At 41.9% G+C, this 21,706-nt stretch overlaps 1 protein-coding gene across 1 annotated transcript in view; it reads right to left on the bottom strand.

Moving 5' to 3' along the window:
* Positions 1-21,706, bottom strand: part of LOC133540244 (neuronal acetylcholine receptor subunit alpha-7-like) — an 80,884-nt gene that overhangs the window by 39,780 nt on the left and 19,398 nt on the right. Inside the window, exons 4-9 of the mRNA XM_061882835.1 lie at positions 21,195-21,304; positions 20,238-20,317; positions 19,989-20,156; positions 17,956-18,150; positions 17,688-17,774; positions 11,293-11,402 (exon numbers count right to left, since the gene is read on the bottom strand). Coding sequence (XP_061738819.1) covers positions 11,293-11,402; positions 17,688-17,774; positions 17,956-18,150; positions 19,989-20,156; positions 20,238-20,317; positions 21,195-21,304 — 750 coding nt within the window. The remainder of the gene's footprint in view (positions 1-11,292; positions 11,403-17,687; positions 17,775-17,955; positions 18,151-19,988; positions 20,157-20,237; positions 20,318-21,194; positions 21,305-21,706) is intronic.

The following is a 21,706-nucleotide window of genomic DNA, read 5'->3' as shown; positions in this document are numbered from 1 at the left end:
AACATAATAGTGAGAGTCCAGTGCATAGTGGATCTAACATAATAGTAAGAGTCCAGTTCATAGTGGATCCAACATAATAGTGAGAGTCCAGTACATAGTAGATCCAACAAAATAGTGAGAGTCCAGTCCATAGTAGATCTAACATAATAGTGAGAGTCCAGTCCATAGTGGATCCAACATAATAGTGAGAGTCCAGTCCATAGTGGATCTAACATAATAGTGAGAGTCCAGTCCATAGTGGATCTAACATAATAGTGGGAGTCCAGTCCATAGTGGATCTAACATAATAGTGGGAGTCCAGTCCATAGTGGATCTAACATAGCAGTGGGAGTCCAGTCCATAGTGCATCTAACATAATAGTGTGAGTCCAGTCCATAGTGGATCTAACTTAATAGTGAGACTCCAGACCATAGTGGATCTAACATAATAGTGAGAGTGCAGTCCATAGTGGATCTAACATAATAGTGAGAGTCCAGTCCATAGTGGATCTAACATAATAGTGAGAGTCCAGTCCATAGTGGATCTAACACAATAGTGGGAGTCCAGTCCATAGGGGATCTAACATAATAGTGAGAGTCTAGTCCATAGTGGATCTAACACAATAATGGGAGTCCAGTCCATAGGGGATCTAACATAATAGTGAGAGTCCAGTCCATAGTGGATCCAACATAATAGTGAGAGTCCAGTCCATAGTGGATCTAACATAATAGTGGGAGTCCAGTCCATAGTGGATATAACATAATAGTGGGAGTCCAGTTCATAGTGGATCTAACATAATAGTGAGAGTCCAGTCCATAGTGGATTCAACATAATAGTGAGAGTCCAGTCCATAGTGGGTCTAACATTATAACGAGAGTCCAGTCCATAGTGGATCTAACATAATAGTGAGAGTCCAGTCCATAGTGGATCCAACATAATAGTGAGAGTCCAGTCCATAGTGGATCTAACATAATAGTGAGAGTCCAGTCCATAGTGGGTCTAACATAATAGTGAGAGTCCAGTCCATAGTGGATCTAACATCATAATGAGAGTCCAGTCCATAGTGGATCTAACATAATAGTGGGAGTCCAGTTCATAGTAGATCTAACATAATAGTGAGAGTCCGGTCCATAGTGGATCTAACATAATAGTGAGAGTCCAGTTCATAGTAGATCTAACACAATAGTGAAAGTCCAGTCCATGGTGGATTCAACATTATAGTGAAAGTCCAATCCATAGTGGATCTAACATAATAGTGAAAGTCCAGTCCATAGTGGATCTAACATAATAGTGGGAGTCCAGTTCATAGTGGATCTAACATAATAGTGAGAGTCCAGTCCATAGTGGATCTAACATAATAGTGAGAGTCCAGTCCATAGTGGATCTAACATAATAGTGGGAGTCCAGTTCATAGTGGATCTAACATAATAGTGAGAGTCCAGTCCATAGTGGATCTAACATAATAGTGAGAGTCCAGTCCATAGTGGATCTAACATAATAGTAAGAGTCCAGTCCATAGTGGATCTAACAAAATAGTGAGAGTGCAGTCCATAGTGGATCTAACATAATAGTGGGAGTCCAGTCCATAGTGGATCTAACATAATAGTGGGAGTCCAGTTCATAGTGGATCTAACATAATAGTGAGAGTCCAGTCCATAGTGGATCTAACATTATAACGAGAGTCCAGTCCATAGTGGATCTAACATAATAGTGAGAGTCCAGTCCATAGTGGATCTAACATAATAGTGAGAGTCCAGTCCATAGTGGATCTAACAAAATAGGGAGAGTGCAGTCCATAGTGGATCTAACATAATAGTGAGAGTCCAGTCCATAGTGGATCTAACATAATAGTGGGAGTCCAGTCCATAGTGGATCTAACATAATAGTGAAAACCCAGTCCATAGTGGATCTAACATAATAGTGAGAGTCCAGTCCATAGTGGATCTAACATAATAGTAAGAGTCCAGTCCATAATGGATCTAACAAAATAGTGAGAGTGCAGTCCATAGTGGATCTAACATAATAGTGAGAGTCCAGTCCATAGTGGATCTAACATAATAGTGGGAGTCCAGTTCATAGTGGATCTAACATAATAGTGAGAGTCCAGTCCATAGTGGATCTAACATTATAACGAGAGTCCAGTCCATAGTGGATCTAACATAATAGTGAGAGTCCAGTCCATAGTGGATCTAACATAAAAGTGAGAGTCCAGTCCATAGTGGAATCCACCATAATAGTGAGAGTCCAGTCCATAGTGGGTCTAACATAATAGTAAAAGTCCAGTCCATAGTGGATCTAACATTATAATGAGAGTCCAGTCCATAGTGGATCTAACATAATAGTGAGAGTCCAGTTCATAGTAGATCTAACATAATAGTGAGAGTCCGGTCCATAGTGGATCTAACATAATAGTGAGAGTCCAGTTCAGAGTAGATCCAACACAATAGTGAAAGTCCAGTCCATGGTGGATTCAACATTATTGTAAAAGTCCAGTCCATAGTGGATCTAACATAATAGTGAGAGTCCAGTCCATAGTTGATCTAACATAATAGTGAAAGTCCAGTCCATAGTGGATCTAACATAATAGTGGGAGTCCAGTCCATAGTGGATCTAACATAATAGTGAGAGTCCAGTCCATAGTGGATCTAACATAATAGTGAGAGTGCAGTCCATGGTGGATCTAACATAATAGTGAGAGTCCAGTCCATAGTGGATCTAACATAATAGTGAGAGTCCAGTCCATAGTGGATCTAACACAAAAGTGGGAGTCCAGTCCATAGGGGATCTAACATAATAGTGAGAGTCTAGTCCATAGTGGATCTAACACAATAATGGGAGTCCAGTCCATAGGGGATCTAACATAATAGTGAGAGTCTAGTCCATAGGGGATCTAACATAATAGTGAGAGTCCAGTCCATAGTGGATCCAACATAATAGTGAGAGTCCAGTCCATAGTGGATCTAACATAATAGTGAGAGTCCAGTCCATAGTGGATCTAACATAATAGTGAGAGTGCAGTCCATAGTGGATCTAACATAATAGTGGGAGTCCAGTCCATAGTGGATATAACATAATAGTGGGAGTCCAGTTCATAGTGGATCTAACATAATAGTGAGAGAGTCCAGTCCATAGTGGATTCAACATAATAGTGAGAGTCCAGTCCATAGTGGATTCAACATAATAGTGAGAGTCCAGTCCATAGTGGGTCTAACATTATAACGAGAGTCCAGTCCATAATGGATCTAACATAATAGTGAGAGTCCAGTCCATAGTGGATCTAACATAATAGTGAGAGTCCAGTCCATAGTGGATCTAACATAATAGTGAGAGTCCAGACCATAGTGGGTCTAACATAATAGTGAGAGTCCAGTCCATAGTGGATCTAACATTATAATGAGAGTCCAGTCCATAGTGGATCTAACATAATAGTGAGAGTCCAGTCCATAGTGGATCTAACATAAAAGTGAGAGTCCAGTCCATAGTGGAATCCACCATAATAGTGAGAGTCCAGTCCATAGTGGGTCTAACATAATAGTAAAAGTCCAGTCCATAGTGGATCTAACATTATAATGAGAGTCCAGTCCATAGTGGATCTAACATAATAGTGAGAGTCCAGTTCATAGTAGATCTAACATAATAGTGAGAGTCCGGTCCATAGTGGATCTAACATAATAGTGAGAGTCCAGTTCAGAGTAGATCCAACACAATAGTGAAAGTCCAGTCCATGGTGGATTCAACATTATTGTAAAAGTCCAGTCCATAGTGGATCTAACATAATAGTGAGAGTCCAGTCCATAGTTGATCTAACATAATAGTGAAAGTCCAGTCCATAGTGGATCTAACATAATAGTGGGAGTCCAGTCCATAGTGGATCTAACATAATAGTGAGAGTCCAGTCCATAGTGGATCTAACATAATAGTGAGAGTGCAGTCCATGGTGGATCTAACATAATAGTGAGAGTCCAGTCCATAGTGGATCTAACATAATAGTGAGAGTCCAGTCCATAGTGGATCTAACACAATAGTGGGAGTCCAGTCCATAGGGGATCTAACATAATAGTGAGAGTCTAGTCCATAGTGGATCTAACACAATAATGGGAGTCCAGTCCATAGGGGATCTAACATAATAGTGAGAGTCTAGTCCATAGGGGATCTAACATAATAGTGAGAGTCCAGTCCATAGTGGATCCAACATAATAGTGAGAGTCCAGTCCATAGTGGATCTAACATAATAGTGAGAGTCCAGTCCATAGTGGATCTAACATAATAGTGAGAGTGCAGTCCATAGTGGATCTAACATAATAGTGGGAGTCCAGTCCATAGTGGATATAACATAATAGTGGGAGTCCAGTTCATAGTGGATCTAACATAATAGTGAGAGAGTCCAGTCCATAGTGGATTCAACATAATAGTGAGAGTCCAGTCCATAGTGGATTCAACATAATAGTGAGAGTCCAGTCCATAGTGGGTCTAACATTATAACGAGAGTCCAGTCCATAATGGATCTAACATAATAGTGAGAGTCCAGTCCATAGTGGATCTAACATAATAGTGAGAGTCCAGTCCATAGTGGATCTAACATAATAGTGAGAGTCCAGACCATAGTGGGTCTAACATAATAGTGAGAGTCCAGTCCATAGTGGATCTAACATTATAATGAGAGTCCAGTCCATAGTGGATCTAACATAATAGTGGGAGTCCAGTTCATAGTAGATCCAACATAATAGTGAGAGTCAGGTCCATAGTGGATCTAACATAATAGTGAGAGTCCAGTCCATGGTGGATTCAACATTATAGTGAAAGTCCAATCCATAGTGGATCTAACATAATAGTGAAAGTCCAGTCCATAGTGGATCTAACAGAATAGTGGGAGTCCAGTTCATAGTGGATCTAACATAATAGTGAGAGTCCAGTCCATAGTGGATCTAACATTATAACGAGAGTCCAGTCCATAGTGGATCTAACATAATAGTGAGAGTCCAGTCCATAGTGGATCTAACATTGTAATGAGAGTCCAGTCCATAGTGGATCTAACATAATAGTGAGAGTCCAGTTCATAGTAGATCTAACATAATAGTGAGAGTCCGGTCCATAGTGGATCTAACATAATAGTGAGAGTCCAGTTCAGAGTAGATCCAACACAATAGTGAAAGTCCAGTCCATAGTGGATCTAACATAATAGTGAGAGTCCAGTCCATAGTGGATCTAACATTATAACGAGAGTCCAGTCCATAGTGGATCTAACATAATAGTGAGAGTCCAGTCCATAGTGGATCTAACATAATAGTGAAAGTCCAATCCATAGTGGATCCAACATAATAGTGAGAGTCCAGTCCATAGTGGATCTAACATAATAGTGAGAGTCCAGTCCATAGTGGATCTAACATAATAGTGGGAGTCTAGTCCATAGTGGATCTAACACAATAGTAAGAGTCCAGTCCATAGTGGATCTAACAAAATAGTGAGAGTGCAGTCCATAGTGGATCTAACATAATAGTGAGAGTCCAGTCCATAGTGGATCTAACATAATAGTGGGAGTCCAGTCCATAGTGGATCTAACATAATAGTGAAAACCCAGTCCATAGTGGATATAACATAATAGTGAGAGTCCAGTCCATAGTGGATCTAACATAATAGTAAGAGTCCAGTCCATAGTGGATCTAACAAAATAGTGAGAGTGCAGTCCATAGTGGATCTAACAAAATAGTGAGAGTCCAGTCCATAGTGGATCTAACATAATAGTGGGAGTCCAGTCCATAGTGGATCTAACATAATAGTAAGAGTCCAGTCCATAGTGGATCTAACAAAATAGTGAGAGTGCAGTCCATAGTGGATCTAACATAGTAGTGGGAGTCCAGTCCATAGTGGATCTAACATAATAGTGAGAGCCTAGTCCATAGTGGATCTACCATAATAGTGAGAGTCCAGTCCATAGTGGATCTAACATAATAGTGAAAGTCCAGTCCATAGTGGATCTAACATAATAGTGGGAGTCCAGTCCATAGTGGATCTAACATAATAGTAAGAGTCCAGTGCATAGTGGATCTAACATAATAGTGAGAGTCCAGTCCATAGTGGATCTAACACAATAGTGGGAGTCCCGTCCATAGTGGATCTAACATAATAGTGAGAGCCTAGTCCATAGTGGATCTAACATAATAGTGAGAGTCCAGTGCATAGTGGATCTAACATAATAGTGAGAGTCCAGTCCATAGTAGATCCAACATAATAGTGAGAGTCCAGTCCATAGTGGATCTAACATAATAGTGAGAGTCCAGTCCATAGTGGATCTAACATAATAGTGAGAGTCCAGTCCATAGTGAATCTAACATAATAGTGAGAGTCCAGTCCATAGTGGATCTAACATAGTAGTGGGAGTCCAGTCCATAGTGGATCTAACATAATAGTGAGAGTCCAGTCCATAGTGGATCTAACATAATAGTGAGAGCCTAGTCCATAGTGGATCTAACATAATAGTGAGAGTCCAGTCCATAGTGGATCCAACATAATAGTAAGAGTCCAGTCCATAGTGGATCTAACATAATAGTGAGAGTCCAGTGCATAGTGGATCTAACATAATAGTAAGAGTCCAGTTCATAGTGGATCCAACATAATAGTGAGAGTCCAGTACATAGTAGATCCAACAAAATAGTGAGAGTCCAGTCCATAGTAGATCCAACATAATAGTGAGAGTCCAGTCCATAGTGGATCTAACATAATAGTGAGAGTCCAGTCCATAGTGGATCTAACATAATAGTGAGAGTCCAGTCCATAGTGGATCTAACATAATAGTGAGAGTCTAGTCCATAGTGGATCTAACACAATAATGGGAGTCCAGTCCATAGGGGATCTAACATAATAGTGAGAGTCTAGTCCATAGGGGATCTAACATAATAGTGGGAGTCCAGTCCATAGTGGATATAACATAATAGTGGGAGTCCAGTTCATAGTGGATCTAACATAATAGTGAGAGTCCAGTCCATAGTGGATTCAACATAATAGTGAGAGTCCAGTCCATAGTGGGTCTAACATTATAACGAGAGTCCAGTCCATAGTGGATCTAACATAATAGTGAGAGTCCAGTCCATAGTGGATCTAACATAATAGTGAGAGTCCAGTCCATAGTGGATCTAACATAATAGTGAGAGTCCAGTCCATAGTGGGTCTAACATAATAGTGAGAGTCCAGTCCATAGTGGATCTAACATTATAATGAGAGTCCAGTCCAGAGTGGATCTAACATAATAGTGGGAGTCCAGTTCATAGTAGATCTAACATAATAGTGAGAGTCCGGTCCATAGTGGATCTAACATAATAGTGAGAGTCCAGTTCATAGTAGATCTAACACAATAGTGAAAGTCCAGTCCATGGTGGATTGAACATTATAGTGAAAGTCCAATCCATAGTGGATCTAACATAATAGTGAAAGTCCAGTCCATAGTGGATCTAACATAATAGTGGGAGTCCAGTTCATAGTGGATCTAACATAATAGTGAGAGTCCAGTCCATAGTGGATCTAACATAATAGTGAGAGTCCAGTCCATAGTGGATCTAACATAATAGTGGGAGTCCAGTTCATAGTGGATCTAACATAATAGTGAGAGTCCAGTCCATAGTGGATCTAACATAATAGTGAGAGTCCAGTCCATAGTGGATCTAACATAATAGTAAGAGTCCAGTCCATAGTGGATCTAACAAAATAGTGAGAGTGCAGTCCATAGTGGATCTAACATAATAGTGAGAGTCCAGTCCATAGTGGATCTAACATAATAGTGGGAGTCCAGTTCATAGTGGATCTAACATAATAGTGAGAGTCCAGTCCATAGTGGATCCAACATTATAACGAGAGTCCAGTCCATAGTGGATCTAACATAATAGTGAGAGTCCAGTCCATAGTGGATCTAACATTGTAATGAGAGTCCAGTCCATAGTGGATCTAACATAATAGTGAGAGTCCAGTTCATAGTAGATCTAACATAATAGTGAGAGTCCGGTCCATAGTGGATCTAACATAATAGTGAGAGTCCAGTCCATAGTGGATCTAACATTATAACGAGAGTCCAGTCCATAGTGGATCTAATATAATAGTGAGAGTCCAGTCCATAGTGGATCTAACATAATAGTGAAAGTCCAATCCATAGTGGATCTAACATAATAGTGAGAGTCCAGTCCATAGTGGATCTAACATAATAGTGAGAGTCCAGTCCATAGTGGATCTAACATAATAGTGGGAGTCCAGTTCATAGTGGATGTAACATAATAGTGAGAGTCCAGTCCATAGTGGATCTAACATAATAGTGAGAGTCCAGTCCATAGTGGATCTAACAAAATAGGGAGAGTGCAGTCCAAAGTGGATCTAACATTATAACGAGAGTCCAGTCCATAGTGGATCTAATATAATAGTGAGAGTCCAGTCCATAGTGGATCTAACATAAAAGTGAGAGTCCAGTCCATAGTGGATCTACCATAATAGTGAGAGTCCAGTCCATAGTGGGTCTAACATAATAGTAAGAGTCCAGTCCATAGTGGATCTAACATTATAATGAGAGTCCAGTCCATAGTGGATCTAACATAATAGTGAGAGTCCGGTCCATAGTGGATCTAACATAATAGTGAGAGTCCAGTTCAGAGTAGATCTAACACAATAGTGAAAGTCCAGTCCATGGTGGATTCAACATTATTGTGAAAGTCCAGTCCATAGTGGATCTAACATAATAGTGAGAGTCCAGTCCATAGTGGATCTAACATAATAGTGAAAGTCCAGTCCATAGTGGATCTAACATAATAGTGGGAGTCCAGTCCATAGTGGATCTAACATAATAGTGAGAGTCCAGTCCTTAGTGGATCTAACATAATAGTGGGAGTCCAGTCCATAGTGGATCTAACATAATAGTGAGAGTCCAGTCCATAGTGGATCTAACATAATATTGAGAGTCCAGTCCATAGTGGATCTAACATAATAGTGAGAGTCCAGTCCATAGTGGATCTAACATAATAGTGAAAACCCAGTCCATAGTGGATCTAACATAATAGTGAGAGTCCAGTCCATAGTGGATCTAACATTATAACGAGAGTCCAGTCCATAGTGGATCTAACATAATAGTGAGAGTCCAGTCCATAGTGGATCTAACATTGTAATGAGAGTCCAGTCCATAGTGGATCTAACATAATAGTGAGAGTCCAGTTCATAGTAGATCTAACATAATAGTGAGAGTCCGGTCCATAGTGGATCGAACATAATAGCTAGAGTCCAGTTCAGAGTAGATCTAACACAATAGTGAAAGTCCAGTCCATAGTGGATCTAACATAATAGTGAGAGTCCAGTCCATAGTGGATCTAACATTATAACGAGAGTCCAGTCCATAGTGGATCTAATATAATAGTGAGAGTCCAGTCCATAGTGGATCTAACATAATAGTGAAAGTCCAATCCATAGTGGATCTAACATAATAGTGAGAGTCCAGTCCATAGTGGATCTAACATAATAGTGAGAGTCCAGTCCATAGTGGATCTAACATAATAGTGGGAGTCCAGTTCATAGTGGATCTAACATAATAGTGAGAGTCCAGTCCATAGTGGATCTAACATAATAGTGAGAGTCCAGTCCATAGTGGATCTAACAAAATAGGGAGAGTGCAGTCCATAGTGGATCTAACATTATAACGAGAGTCCAGTCCATAGTGGATCTAATATAATAGTGAGAGTCCAGTCCATAGTGGATCTAACATAAAAGTGAGAGTCCAGTCCATAGTGGATCTACCATAATAGTGAGAGTCCAGTCCATAGTGGGTCTAACATAATAGTAAGAGTCCAGTCCATAGTGGATCTAACATTATAATGAGAGTCCAGTCCATAGTGGATCTAACATAATAGTGAGAGTCCAGTTCATAGTAGATCTAACATAATAGTGAGAGTCCGGTCCATAGTGGATCTAACATAATAGTGAGAGTCCAGTTCAGAGTAGATCTAACACAATAGTGAAAGTCCAGTCCATGGTGGATTCAACATTATTGTGAAAGTCCAGTCCATAGTGGATCCAACATAATAGTGAGAGTCCAGTCCATAGTGGATCTAACATAATAGTGAAAGTCCAGTCCATAGTGGATCTAACATAATAGTGGGAGTCCAGTCCATAGTGGATCTAACATAATAGTGAGAGTCCAGTCCATAGTGGATCTAACATAATAGTGGGAGTCCAGTCCATAGTTGATCTAACATAATAGTGAGAGTCCAGTCCATAGTGGATCTAACATAATATTGAGAGTCCAGTCCATAGTGGATCTAACATAATAGTGAGAGTCCAGTCCATAGTGGATCTAACATAATAGTGAAAACCCAGTCCATAGTGGATCTAACATAATAGTCACAGTCCAGTCTATAGTGGCCATAATGATTCAGAATGTAAATGACTTTCTAATTCAAAAAATAAATAGTTTAACTTAATATATGCAGTACCAGAGAAATATAAACAACATAAAAATGACTACCAACACCAATAGCAGCAGCGCAGTAGGCCCAAGTATTCATCAAGCAACAAAGAATTAATTTAACTTAATATATGGAGGACTACCAAAATATATATAACACTAAAATAGCTACCACAGTAAATCTTTCCTTTCATTTCTTTTTTTCTTTCCCTGTCATTTTATTTCATTTCCTTAGGTACCTTTCTTTCTGTCTTTGTGTCTTTCTTTCTTTCTTTCTTTCTTTCTTTCTCCTATTCTAACTTTCTCGTCCTCAAATTTTGTTTTTCTATTTCTCTTTATTTCTCTGTATTTCTCTCTGGGGACGGCGTGGGAGACTGGTTGTGCCAGCAACCTGAGGGTTCACGGTTTGATCCCCACCTTCTACAAACCTCGTCAGGTCCGTTGTGTCCTTGAGCAAGACACTTCACCCTTGCTCCTGATGAGTCGGGGTTAGGGCCTTGCATGGCAGCTCCCTCCATCATATTGTGAATGTGTGTGTGAATGGGTGAATGTGGAAATAGAAAAGCGGTATAAAAGTATTGGTTGTCTTTTGTTCTTACTGTTTCTTTGTCTCTCTTTCTGTTTCTTATTTTCTCTTTCCATCATTTATTTCTCCTTACTTCTCTTTGCCGGAACGGCGTCATAACAAAATCCGTACAGCAGTATTTATTCACTATTCATTGACATTGAGTCAACTTGGCAACTCAAGTGAGCTGCAAGATAATCGGGCTCTTTAAGTAGTGCAAATGTCCACCAGAAAAGAAGAGGCTTTTTTTTTTGACTAAAGAGGAAATCTCTAGTTGACCGTAAGCAATAGGAAGTGAACATGAAGAAAACAAACTACTCACCCAATGTGGTATTTGTCCGTTGTTGGGGTTGTGGTGATGGAACTGAAGGACAATAACTGTGGCCACTACGGACATAGCAACTATCACCATGGTGCTGGCAAAGTACTGACCTGAGGCAGACAGTGATGATTGTCAGCAAACCACATATAAAATATCATTGATTAACACAGCCTGTTGATAAGGAGGGTGAATTTTTGGGCACCGAACGATTCAATACGATTCCCATTTCTGAGGTGATAGACTTGGGGCTGTATTTGTGACAGAGTGATTGGAGCACATACTTCTTGGTCACAATCATGAAGTTTGGTTCTTTTATGAATTTATTATAGGTCTACTGAAAATGTGAGCAGATCTGCCGGGTCAAAAGTATACATACAGCAATGTTAATATTTGCTTACATGTCCCTTGGCAAGTTTTACAGCAATAAGGCGCTTTTGGTAGCCATCCACAAGCTTCTGGTTGAATTTTTGACCACTCCTCTTGACTAAATTGGTGATGTTCAGCTCAATTTGTTGGTTTTTCTGACATGGACTTGTTTCTTCAGCATATTCAATCAATCAATCAATCAATCAATGTTTATTTATATAGCCCTAAATCACAAATGTCTAAAAGGACTGTACAAACCACTACGACATCCTCGGAAGAACCCACATAAGGGCAAGGAAAACTCACACCCAGTGGGACGCCAGTGACAATGACAAATGTGGGCAAACACACACAACAACAGCAGTCATGTTTACGTCTACCGTAAGGCAGTTCGTCTGTCGTAAACAGCATGTGACACTCTTAAACAGGACAATACTGCCCTCTATTGTAGATGCACCACAACACCTCCAGGCAACTTCAACCCTTTACTAATCAATCAATCAATGTTTACTTATATAGTCCCAAATCACAAATGTCTCAAATGACTGCACAAACCACTACGACTACGACATCCTCGGAAGAACCCACATTAGGGCAAGGAAAACTCACACCCAGTGGGATGCCAGTGACAATGATGACTATGAGAAACCTTGGAGGGGACCTCAAATGTGGGCACCCCCCCCCCCCCCCCCACCTCTACGTTATAACTGTAGAATGATGGAGGGCGAGTTCTTGGTTTCTTATGTGGGTTTATTGTTAGGCAGTTTCATTAACGTCCTCCCAGCGCGGTAACAACACACAACAACAGCAGTCACGTTTACGTCTACTGTAAGGCAGTTCGTCTGTCGTAAACAGCATGTGACACTCTTATACAGGACAATACTGCCCTCTACTGTACATGCACCACAACACCTCCAGGCAACTTCAACCCTTTACTAATCAATCAATCAATCAATCAATGTTTATTTATATAGTTCCAAATCACAAATGTCTCAAATGACTGCACAAACCACTACGACTACGACATCCTCGGAAGAACCCACATTAGGGCAAGGAAAACTCACACCCAGTGGGCAGGGAGAATTCACACCGAGTGGGACGCCAGTGACAATGATGACTATGAGAACCTTGGAGAGGACCTCAAATGGGGGCAACCCCCCCCCCCCCTCTACGTTATAACTGTAGAATGATGGAGGGTGAGTTCTCGGTTTCTTATGTGGGTTTATTGTTAGGCAGTTTCATTAACGTCCTCCCAGCGCGGTAACAACACACAACAACAGCAGTCACATTTGCTTCTACCGTAAGGCAGTTCGTCTGTTGTAAACAGCCTGTGACACTCTTAAACAGGACAATACTGCCCTCTACTGTACATGCACCACAACACCTCCAGGCAACTTCAACCCTTTACTAATCAATCAATCAATCAATCAATCAATCAATGTTTATTTATATAGTCCCAAATCACAAATGTCTCAAATGACTGCACAAACCACTATGACTACGACATCCTCGGAAGAACCCACAAAAGGGCAAGGAAAACTCACACCCAGTGGGCAAGGAGAACTCACACCCAGTGGGATGCCAGTGACAATGATGACTATGAGAAACCTTGGAGAGGACCTCAAATGTGGGCAACCGCCCCCCCCTTCCCCCCCTCTACGTTATAACTGTAGTATGATGGAGGGCGAGTTCTCGGTTTCTTATGTGGGTTTATTGTTAGGCAGTTTCATGAACGTCCTCCCAGCGCGGTAACAACACACAACAACAGCAGTCACGTTTACTTCTACCGTAAGGCAGTTCGTCTGTTGTAAACAGCATGTGACACTCTTAAACAGGACAATACTGCCCTCTACTGTACATGCACCACAACACCTCCAGGCAACTTCAACCCTTTACTAATCAATCAATCAATCAATGTTTATTGATATAGTCCCAAATCACAAATGTCTCAAATGACTGCACAAACCACTACGACTACGACATCCTCGGAAGAACCCACATTAGGGCAAGGAAAACTCACACCCAGTGGGCAAGGAGAACTCACACCCAGTTGGACGCCAGTGACAATGATGACTATGAGAACCTTGGAGAGGACCTCAAATTTAGGCAACCCCCCACCACGTTATAACTGTAGAATGATGGAGGGCGAGTTCTTGGTTTCTTATGTGGGTTTATTGTTAGGCAGTTTCATTAACGTCCTCCCAGCGCGGTTACAACACACAACAACAGCAGTCACGTTTACGGCTACCGTAAGGCAGTTCGTCTGTCGTAAACAGCATGTGACACTCTTATACAGGACAATACTGCCCTCTACTGTACATGCACCACAACACCTCCAGGCAACTTCAACCCTTTTCCTAATCAATCAATCAATCAATGTTTATTGATATAGTCCCAAATCACAAATGTCTCAAATGACTGCACAAACCACTACGACTACGACATCCTCGGAAGAACCCACATTAGGGCAAGGAAAACTCACACCCAGTGGGCAAGGAGAACTCACACCCAGTGGGACGCCAGTGACAATGATGACTATGAGAACCTTGGAGAGGACCTCAAATGTTGGCAACCCCCCCCCCCCCTCTACGTTATAACTGTAGAATGATGGAGGGTGAGTTCTCGGTTTCTTATGTGGGTTTATTGTTAGGCAGTTTCATTAACGTCCTCCCAGCGCGGTAACAACACACAACAACAGCAGTCACATTTGCTTCTACCGTAAGGCAGTTCGTCTGTTGTAAACAGCCTGTGACACTCTTAAACAGGACAATACTGCCCTCTACTGTACATGCACCACAACACCTCCAGGCAACTTCAACCCTTTACTAATCAATCAATCAATCAATCAATCAATCAATGTTTATTTATATAGTCCCAAATCACAAATGTCTCAAATGACTGCACAAACCACTATGACTACGACATCCTCGGAAGAACCCACAAAAGGGCAAGGAAAACTCACACCCAGTGGGCAAGGAGAACTCACACCCAGTGGGATGCCAGTGACAATGATGACTATGAGAAACCTTGGAGAGGACCTCAAATGTGGGCAACCGCCCCCCCCTTCCCCCCCTCTACGTTATAACTGTAGTATGATGGAGGGCGAGTTCTCGGTTTCTTATGTGGGTTTATTGTTAGGCAGTTTCATGAACGTCCTCCCAGCGCGGTAACAACACACAACAACAGCAGTCACGTTTACTTCTACCGTAAGGCAGTTCGTCTGTTGTAAACAGCATGTGACACTCTTAAACAGGACAATACTGCCCTCTACTGTACATGCACCACAACACCTCCAGGCAACTTCAACCCTTTACTAATCAATCAATCAATCAATGTTTATTGATATAGTCCCAAATCACAAATGTCTCAAATGACTGCACAAACCACTACGACTACGACATCCTCGGAAGAACCCACATTAGGGCAAGGAAAACTCACACCCAGTGGGCAAGGAGAACTCACACCCAGTGGGACGCCAGTGACAATGATGACTATGAGAACCTTGGAGAGGACCTCAAATTTAGGCAACCCCCCACCACGTTATAACTGTAGAATGATGGAGGGCGAGTTCTTGGTTTCTTATGTGGGTTTATTGTTAGGCAGTTTCATTAACGTCCTCCCAGCGCGGTTACAACACACAACAACAGCAGTCACGTTTACGGCTACCGTAAGGCAGTTCGTCTGTCGTAAACAGCATGTGACACTCTTATACAGGACAATACTGCCCTCTACTGTACATGCACCACAACACCTCCAGGCAACTTCAACCCTTTTCCTAATCAATCAATCAATCAATGTTTATTGATATAGTCCCAAATCACAAATGTCTCAAATGACTGCACAAACCACTACGACTACGACATCCTCGGAAGAACCCACATTAGGGCAAGGAAAACTCACACCCAGTGGGCAAGGAGAACTCACACCCAGTGGGACGCCAGTGACAATGATGACTATGAGAACCTTGGAGAGGACCTCAAATGTTGGCAACCCTCCCCCCCCCCCCCCCCCTCTACGTTATAACTGTAGAATGATGGAGGGCGAGTTCTTGGTTTCTTATGTGGGTTTATTGCTAGGCAGTTTCATTAACGTCCTCCCAGCGCGGTAACAACACACAACAACAGCAGTCACGTTTACGTCTACCGTAAGGCAGTTCGTCTGTCGTAAACAGCATGTGACACTCTTAAACAGGTCAATACTGCCCTCTACTGTACATGCACCACAACACCTCCAGGCATCTTCAAACCTTTACTAATCAATCAATCAATCAATCAATGTTTATTGATATAGTCCCAAATCACAAATGTCTCAAATGACTGCACAAACCACTACGACTACAACATCCTCGGAAGAACCCACATTAGGTTAAGGAAAACTCACACCCAGTGGGCAAGGAGAACTCACACCCAGTGGGACGCCAGTGACAATGATGACTATGAGAACCTTGGAGAGGACCTCAAATGTGGGCAACCCCCCCCCCCTCTACGTTATAACTGTAGAATGATGGACGGCGAGTTCTTGGTTTCTTATGTGGGTTTATTGTTAGGCGGTTTCATTAACGTCCTCCCAGCGCGGTAACAACACACAACAACAGCAGTCACGTATACTTCTACCGTAAGGCAGTTTGTCTGCCGTAAACAGCATATGACACTCTTAAACATGACAATACTGCCCTCTACTGTACATGCACCACAACACCTCCAGGCAACTTCAACCCTTTACTAATCAATCAATCAATCAATCAATGTTTATTTATATGGTCCCAAATCACAAATGTCTCAAATGACTGCACAAACCACTACGACTACGACATCCTCGGAAGAACCCACATTAGGGCAAGGAAAACTCACACCCAGTGGGCAAGGAGAATTCACACCGAGTGGGACGCCAGTGACAATGATGACTATGAGAAACCTTGGAGAGGACCTCAAATGTGGGCAACCCCCCCCCCCCCCCTCTCTACGTTATAACTGTAGAATGATGGAGGGCGAGTTCTTGGTTTCTTATGTGGGTTTATTGTTAGGCAGTTTCATTAACGTCCTCCCAGCGCGGTTACAACACACAACAACAGCAGTCACGTGTACTTCTACCGTAAGGCAGTTCGTCTGTTGTAAACAGCATGTGACACTCTTAAACAGGACAATACTGCCCTCTACTGTACATGCACCACAACACCTCCAGGCAAATTCAACCCTTTACTAATCAATCAATGTTTATTCATATAGTCCCAAATCACAAATGTCTCAAAGGACTGTACAAACCATTACGACTACGACATCCTCGGAAGAACCCACATAAGGGCAAGGAAAACTCACACCCAGTGGGCAAGGAGAACTCACACACACACACACACACACACACACACACACACACACACACACACACACACACACACACACACACACACGCGCACAAGTGAATGCAACGCATACTTGGTCAACAGCCATACATGTCACACTGAGGGTGGCTTTATAAACAACTTTAACACTGTTACAAATATGCGCCACACTGTGAACCCACACCAAACAAGAATGACAAACACATTTCGGGTGAACATACGCACCGTAACCCAACAGAACAAATACCCAGAACCCCTTGCAGCACTAACTCTTCCGGGAAACTTCCAGCAAACTGACCAATAATTAACGTTTTATTCATGCATTTTCTCTTGCTACTTCAAGGCTTGAATGTTTGGTCCATTCATTATTGTTATTTTATTTTCAAATGTATTATTAGCCTGTGGAAAAAAATTTGATATTTACCTCAGAAGATTGCAAATAGAAAAAAAGGCATAACATTTTTATTTAAATTTTATTTGATATGCCATTGATGTTTTTTTTAATTACTATTATTATTTGAAACTCAATTTTGCATGTCACTAAAGTTATATAAGCCTTGCTTGTTAAATGTTTAATGCAAAACTTGTTTGGGTCCCTATTAAAAAGTCAATTTGTTCAACCTTGTTCCAATGCAAATTTTGGCCCACTCTGTATTTGAGTTTGACACCCCTGGTGTAGAAGAAAACTGACCTATGAGTGGTATAGAATCCGAGGTTGCAGGCATAATCTCAGCGACCATCAGCATGAAGACCGTCAAAGAAAGCAGAATGGTGATGCCTGCAAGAGAAATAAGTTGTCTATGAAAAAAGAGTTGGTGTACTTTCCCTTTTGTTTTCTCCCTCTCATCTATATGTCCGTTGTCTCCAACTAAGCGTAAAGTTCCCGAGCCGTAAAAAGACTGGAGCGAGACGCTATAAAACGTGTTAAATAATCACACTGACAGCAAGCGTCTCCTCACCCAGGCTGATCTTCTCTCCGGAGTTGGCCGGGAGCAGGAAGACCAGCAGCGTCATGGACGAGAGGAGCACACAGGGGATGAGGAGGTTGAGGGCGTAGTACAAGGTCCTCCGGCGCAAGGTCACCACAAAGGTCACATCGGGGTAAGGCTCTGCGCAACACTCGTAGAAAACCTCGTGGCGGCCACCAGGGACCTCTGGAAGGGCTCCAAAATGCAGACATAAAACAGCCAGGCTTCCAATAATATCGATTGTGCAACTAAAACCATGCTCAGGTCCCGTTTTTAAAAACAGCGGTCATTTTTAGAATTCAACCCATTTTATTTATACAGCACATTTAAACAACAATAACGTTTCCAAAGTACTGCACAGCCATGTTAAAAACAAAATTTAAAATCTATTTTACTGTTTCTGAATCTGAATCTGGGTATTATCTTCGACCCAACTCTCTCCTTTGAGGCACACATTAAAAGCGTTACTAAAACGGCCTTCTTTCATCTCCGTAATATTGCTAAAATCGCTCCATTCTGTCCACTAAAGACGCTGAGATCATTATCCATGCGTTTGTTACGTCTCGTCTCGATTTCTGTAACGTATTATTTTCGGGTCTCCCCATGTCTAGCATTAAAAGATTACTGTTGGTACAAAATGCGACTGCTAGACTTTTGACAAGAACACGAAAGTTTGATCACATTACGCCTGTACTGGCTCACCTGCACTGGCTTCCTGTGCACTTAAGATGTGACTTTAAGGTTTTACTACTTACGTATAAAATACTACACGGTCTAGCTCCAGCCTATCTTGCCGATTGTATTGTACCATATGTCCCGGCAAGATATCTGCGTTGAAAGGACTCCGGCTTATTAGTGATTCCCAAAGCCCAAAAAAAGTCTGCGGGCTATAGAGCTTTTTCATTTCGGGCTCCAGTACTCTGGAATGCCCTCCCGGTAACAGTTCGAGATGCCACCTCAGTAGAAGCATTTAAGTCTCACCTTAAAACTCATCTGTATACTCTAGCCTTTAAATAGACTCCCTTTTTAGACCAGTTGATCTGCCGTTTCTTTTCTTTTTCTTCTATGTCCCACTCTCCTTTGTGGAAGGAGTCCGGTCCGATCCGGTGGCCATGTACTGCTCGCCTGTGTATCGGCTGGGGACATCTCTGCGCTGCTGATCCGCCTCCGCTTGGGATGGTTTCCTGCTGGCTCCGCAGTGAACGGGACTCTCGCTGCTGTGTTGGATCCGCTTTGGACTGGACTCTCGCGACTGTGTTGGATCCATTATGGATTGAACTTTCACAGTATCATGTTGGACCCGCTCGACAGCCATTGCTTTCCTCCTCTCCAAGGTTCTCATAGTCATCATTGTCACCGACGTCCCACTGGGTGTGAGTTTTCCTTGCCCTTATGTGGGCCTACCGAGGATGTCGTAGTGGTTTGTGCAGCCCTTTGAGACACTAGTGATTTAGGGCTATGTAAGTAAACATTGATTGATTGATTGATAAAAAACAATGTTATGCTCCACCAATGACTGAATAAAAACAAAAAATAAATAAATATAAAACCAATATATAAAAAAAAAAAAAATGATTAAAAACCATTTTAAAGGGTAAAATCAATTAAAACAGTAAAATAGAAATTTGATTAGATAGTAATGAGGGAAGTCTGGGTTTCCCTGCTTAGGCTGTTGCCCCCGCGACCCGACCTCGGATAAGCGGGAGAAGAAGATGAATTTTCAAAGTGTTTTTAAATCTCGTTCGCGACCCATCACTAGGTAGGAGGGTGGAGTGGTGAGGAGCGCTGCGCTGCGCTCACATTTTTTTTTTAAATCGGAGTGATTTGCTTAATTTAGTGAAGTATCGATACCATCACGCCAGTATCGATACGATACCGATACTCGATACGCCCAGCCCTACCCAAAATCGGAGGTCTCAAGGTTGGCAAGTATGGAAATGAGCGCCGTGGCAAAAGGTTTTTACTTTGGCTTCCAAGTCTTGTTTTTTTTTTTTTTTGCCTTCTACCGGATGCAAAGTACTCACCCAGCAGGTCCCACTCCCCGTTGGTCATGTAGCCTGACACGTCGGCCTCCTTCATCTGGATGTCCAGCAGCCAGCCATCAAACGTCCAGGAGCCAAACTTTAGCTCGCATCGCTGAACGTCGAAGGGAAACCAGCGCACGTCCACGTTACAGGTACTGATAAATATCCCTGGGACGACAAATAAAAGGAGGCGTGTTATTTTTGCAGAGGCGCAAAAAAGGAGTTTAGAGTTGAAAAGAAATAACTCACCTGGAGGCAGGTACTCACAGAAGCCGCTGGAGTTCACCAGCACGTTGGTCTTGAAGGTGGCGTCAAAGTTTTTGTGAGCACTGTGGTGAGTAACAGCAGTGACACGGCGTTGCATTTTTGATTGATTGATTGATACTTTTATTAGTAGATTGCACAGTACAGTACATATTCCGTACAATTGACCACTAAATGGTAACACCTGAATAAGTTTTTCAACTTGTTTAAGTCGGGGTCCACGTTAATCAATTCATGGTACAAATATATACTATCAACATAATACAGTCATCACACAAGTTAATCATCATAGTATGTACATTGAATTATTTACATTATTTACAATCCGGGGGGTGGGATGAGGAGCTTTGGTTGATATCAGTACTTCAGTCATCAACAGAGAAATGTGGACATTGAAACAGTGTAGGTCTTATTTAGTAGGATATGTACAGCCAGCAGAGAACATAGTGAGTTCAGATAGCATTAGAACAAGTATATACATTAGAAGTACATTTGAGTTGTTAATAATCCGGGGAGATGGGATGTGAATGGAGGAGGGTATTAGTAAAGTGTTGAAGTTGCCTGGAGGTGTTGTTTTAGAGCGCTTTTGAAGGAATATAGAGATGCACTTACTTCTATACCTGTTGGGAGTGTATTCCATATTTATGTGGCATAGAAAGAGAATGAGTTAAGACCTTTGTTGGATCGGAATCTGGGTTTAACGTGGTTTGTGGAGCTCCCCCTGGTGTTGTGGTTATGGCGGTCATTTACGTTAAGGAAGTAGTTTGACATGTACTTCGGTATCAAGGAGGTGTAGCGGATTTTATAGACCAGGCTCAGTGCAAGTTGTTTGACTCTGTCCTCCACCCTGAGCCAGCCCACTTTGGAGAAGTGGGTTGGATTGAGGTGTGATCTGGGGTGGAGGTCTAAAAGACTGTGTGTGTGTGTGTTTGCACACTGTACCTGTTATAAAGCAATATGTCAGGTGTCCAGACTTGATCCGCGGTGAAGCGAAGGTTTTTAACGCCAGGGTATTCCGACTGATTCCACTGGAGGTAGTGATCGTACCACTGCTGAAGCACACAAATACACAAAGTGTATTTAATTGCTTAGGCTCAGTGCATCCCATCCATCTTCTTCCGCTTATCCGAGGTCGGGTCGCGGGGGCAACAGCCTAAGCAGGGAAACCCAGACTTCCCTCTCCCCGGCCACTTCGTCTAGCTCTTCCCGGGGGCCTCCTACCGGTTGGACGTGCCCTATGCTATTTAATTGCTACTGTTTAACAAGGACTGATTTGAATTGTGTTTGCACAACAAATGTTTTGGCGCTTTTGTTCATGTGGGAGAATATTCCAATAAAGGTGCACTACACACTACTTTGGAATTCATTATTGGGCTTTGTGTATACAATGCAGTTAATCGCCATTAATCGGAGAAAAAGTGCGATTAACTTAGATTAAAATTTTTAATCGTTGC

The sequence above is a fragment of the Nerophis ophidion genome, linkage group LG21 (genome assembly GCF_033978795.1).
Source record: "Nerophis ophidion isolate RoL-2023_Sa linkage group LG21, RoL_Noph_v1.0, whole genome shotgun sequence".
Classification (NCBI taxonomy): domain Eukaryota; kingdom Metazoa; phylum Chordata; class Actinopteri; order Syngnathiformes; family Syngnathidae; genus Nerophis; species Nerophis ophidion.
The sequence above is the reverse complement of the archived record's forward strand: the minus strand, read 5'-3'. Positions and strand labels throughout refer to the sequence as shown.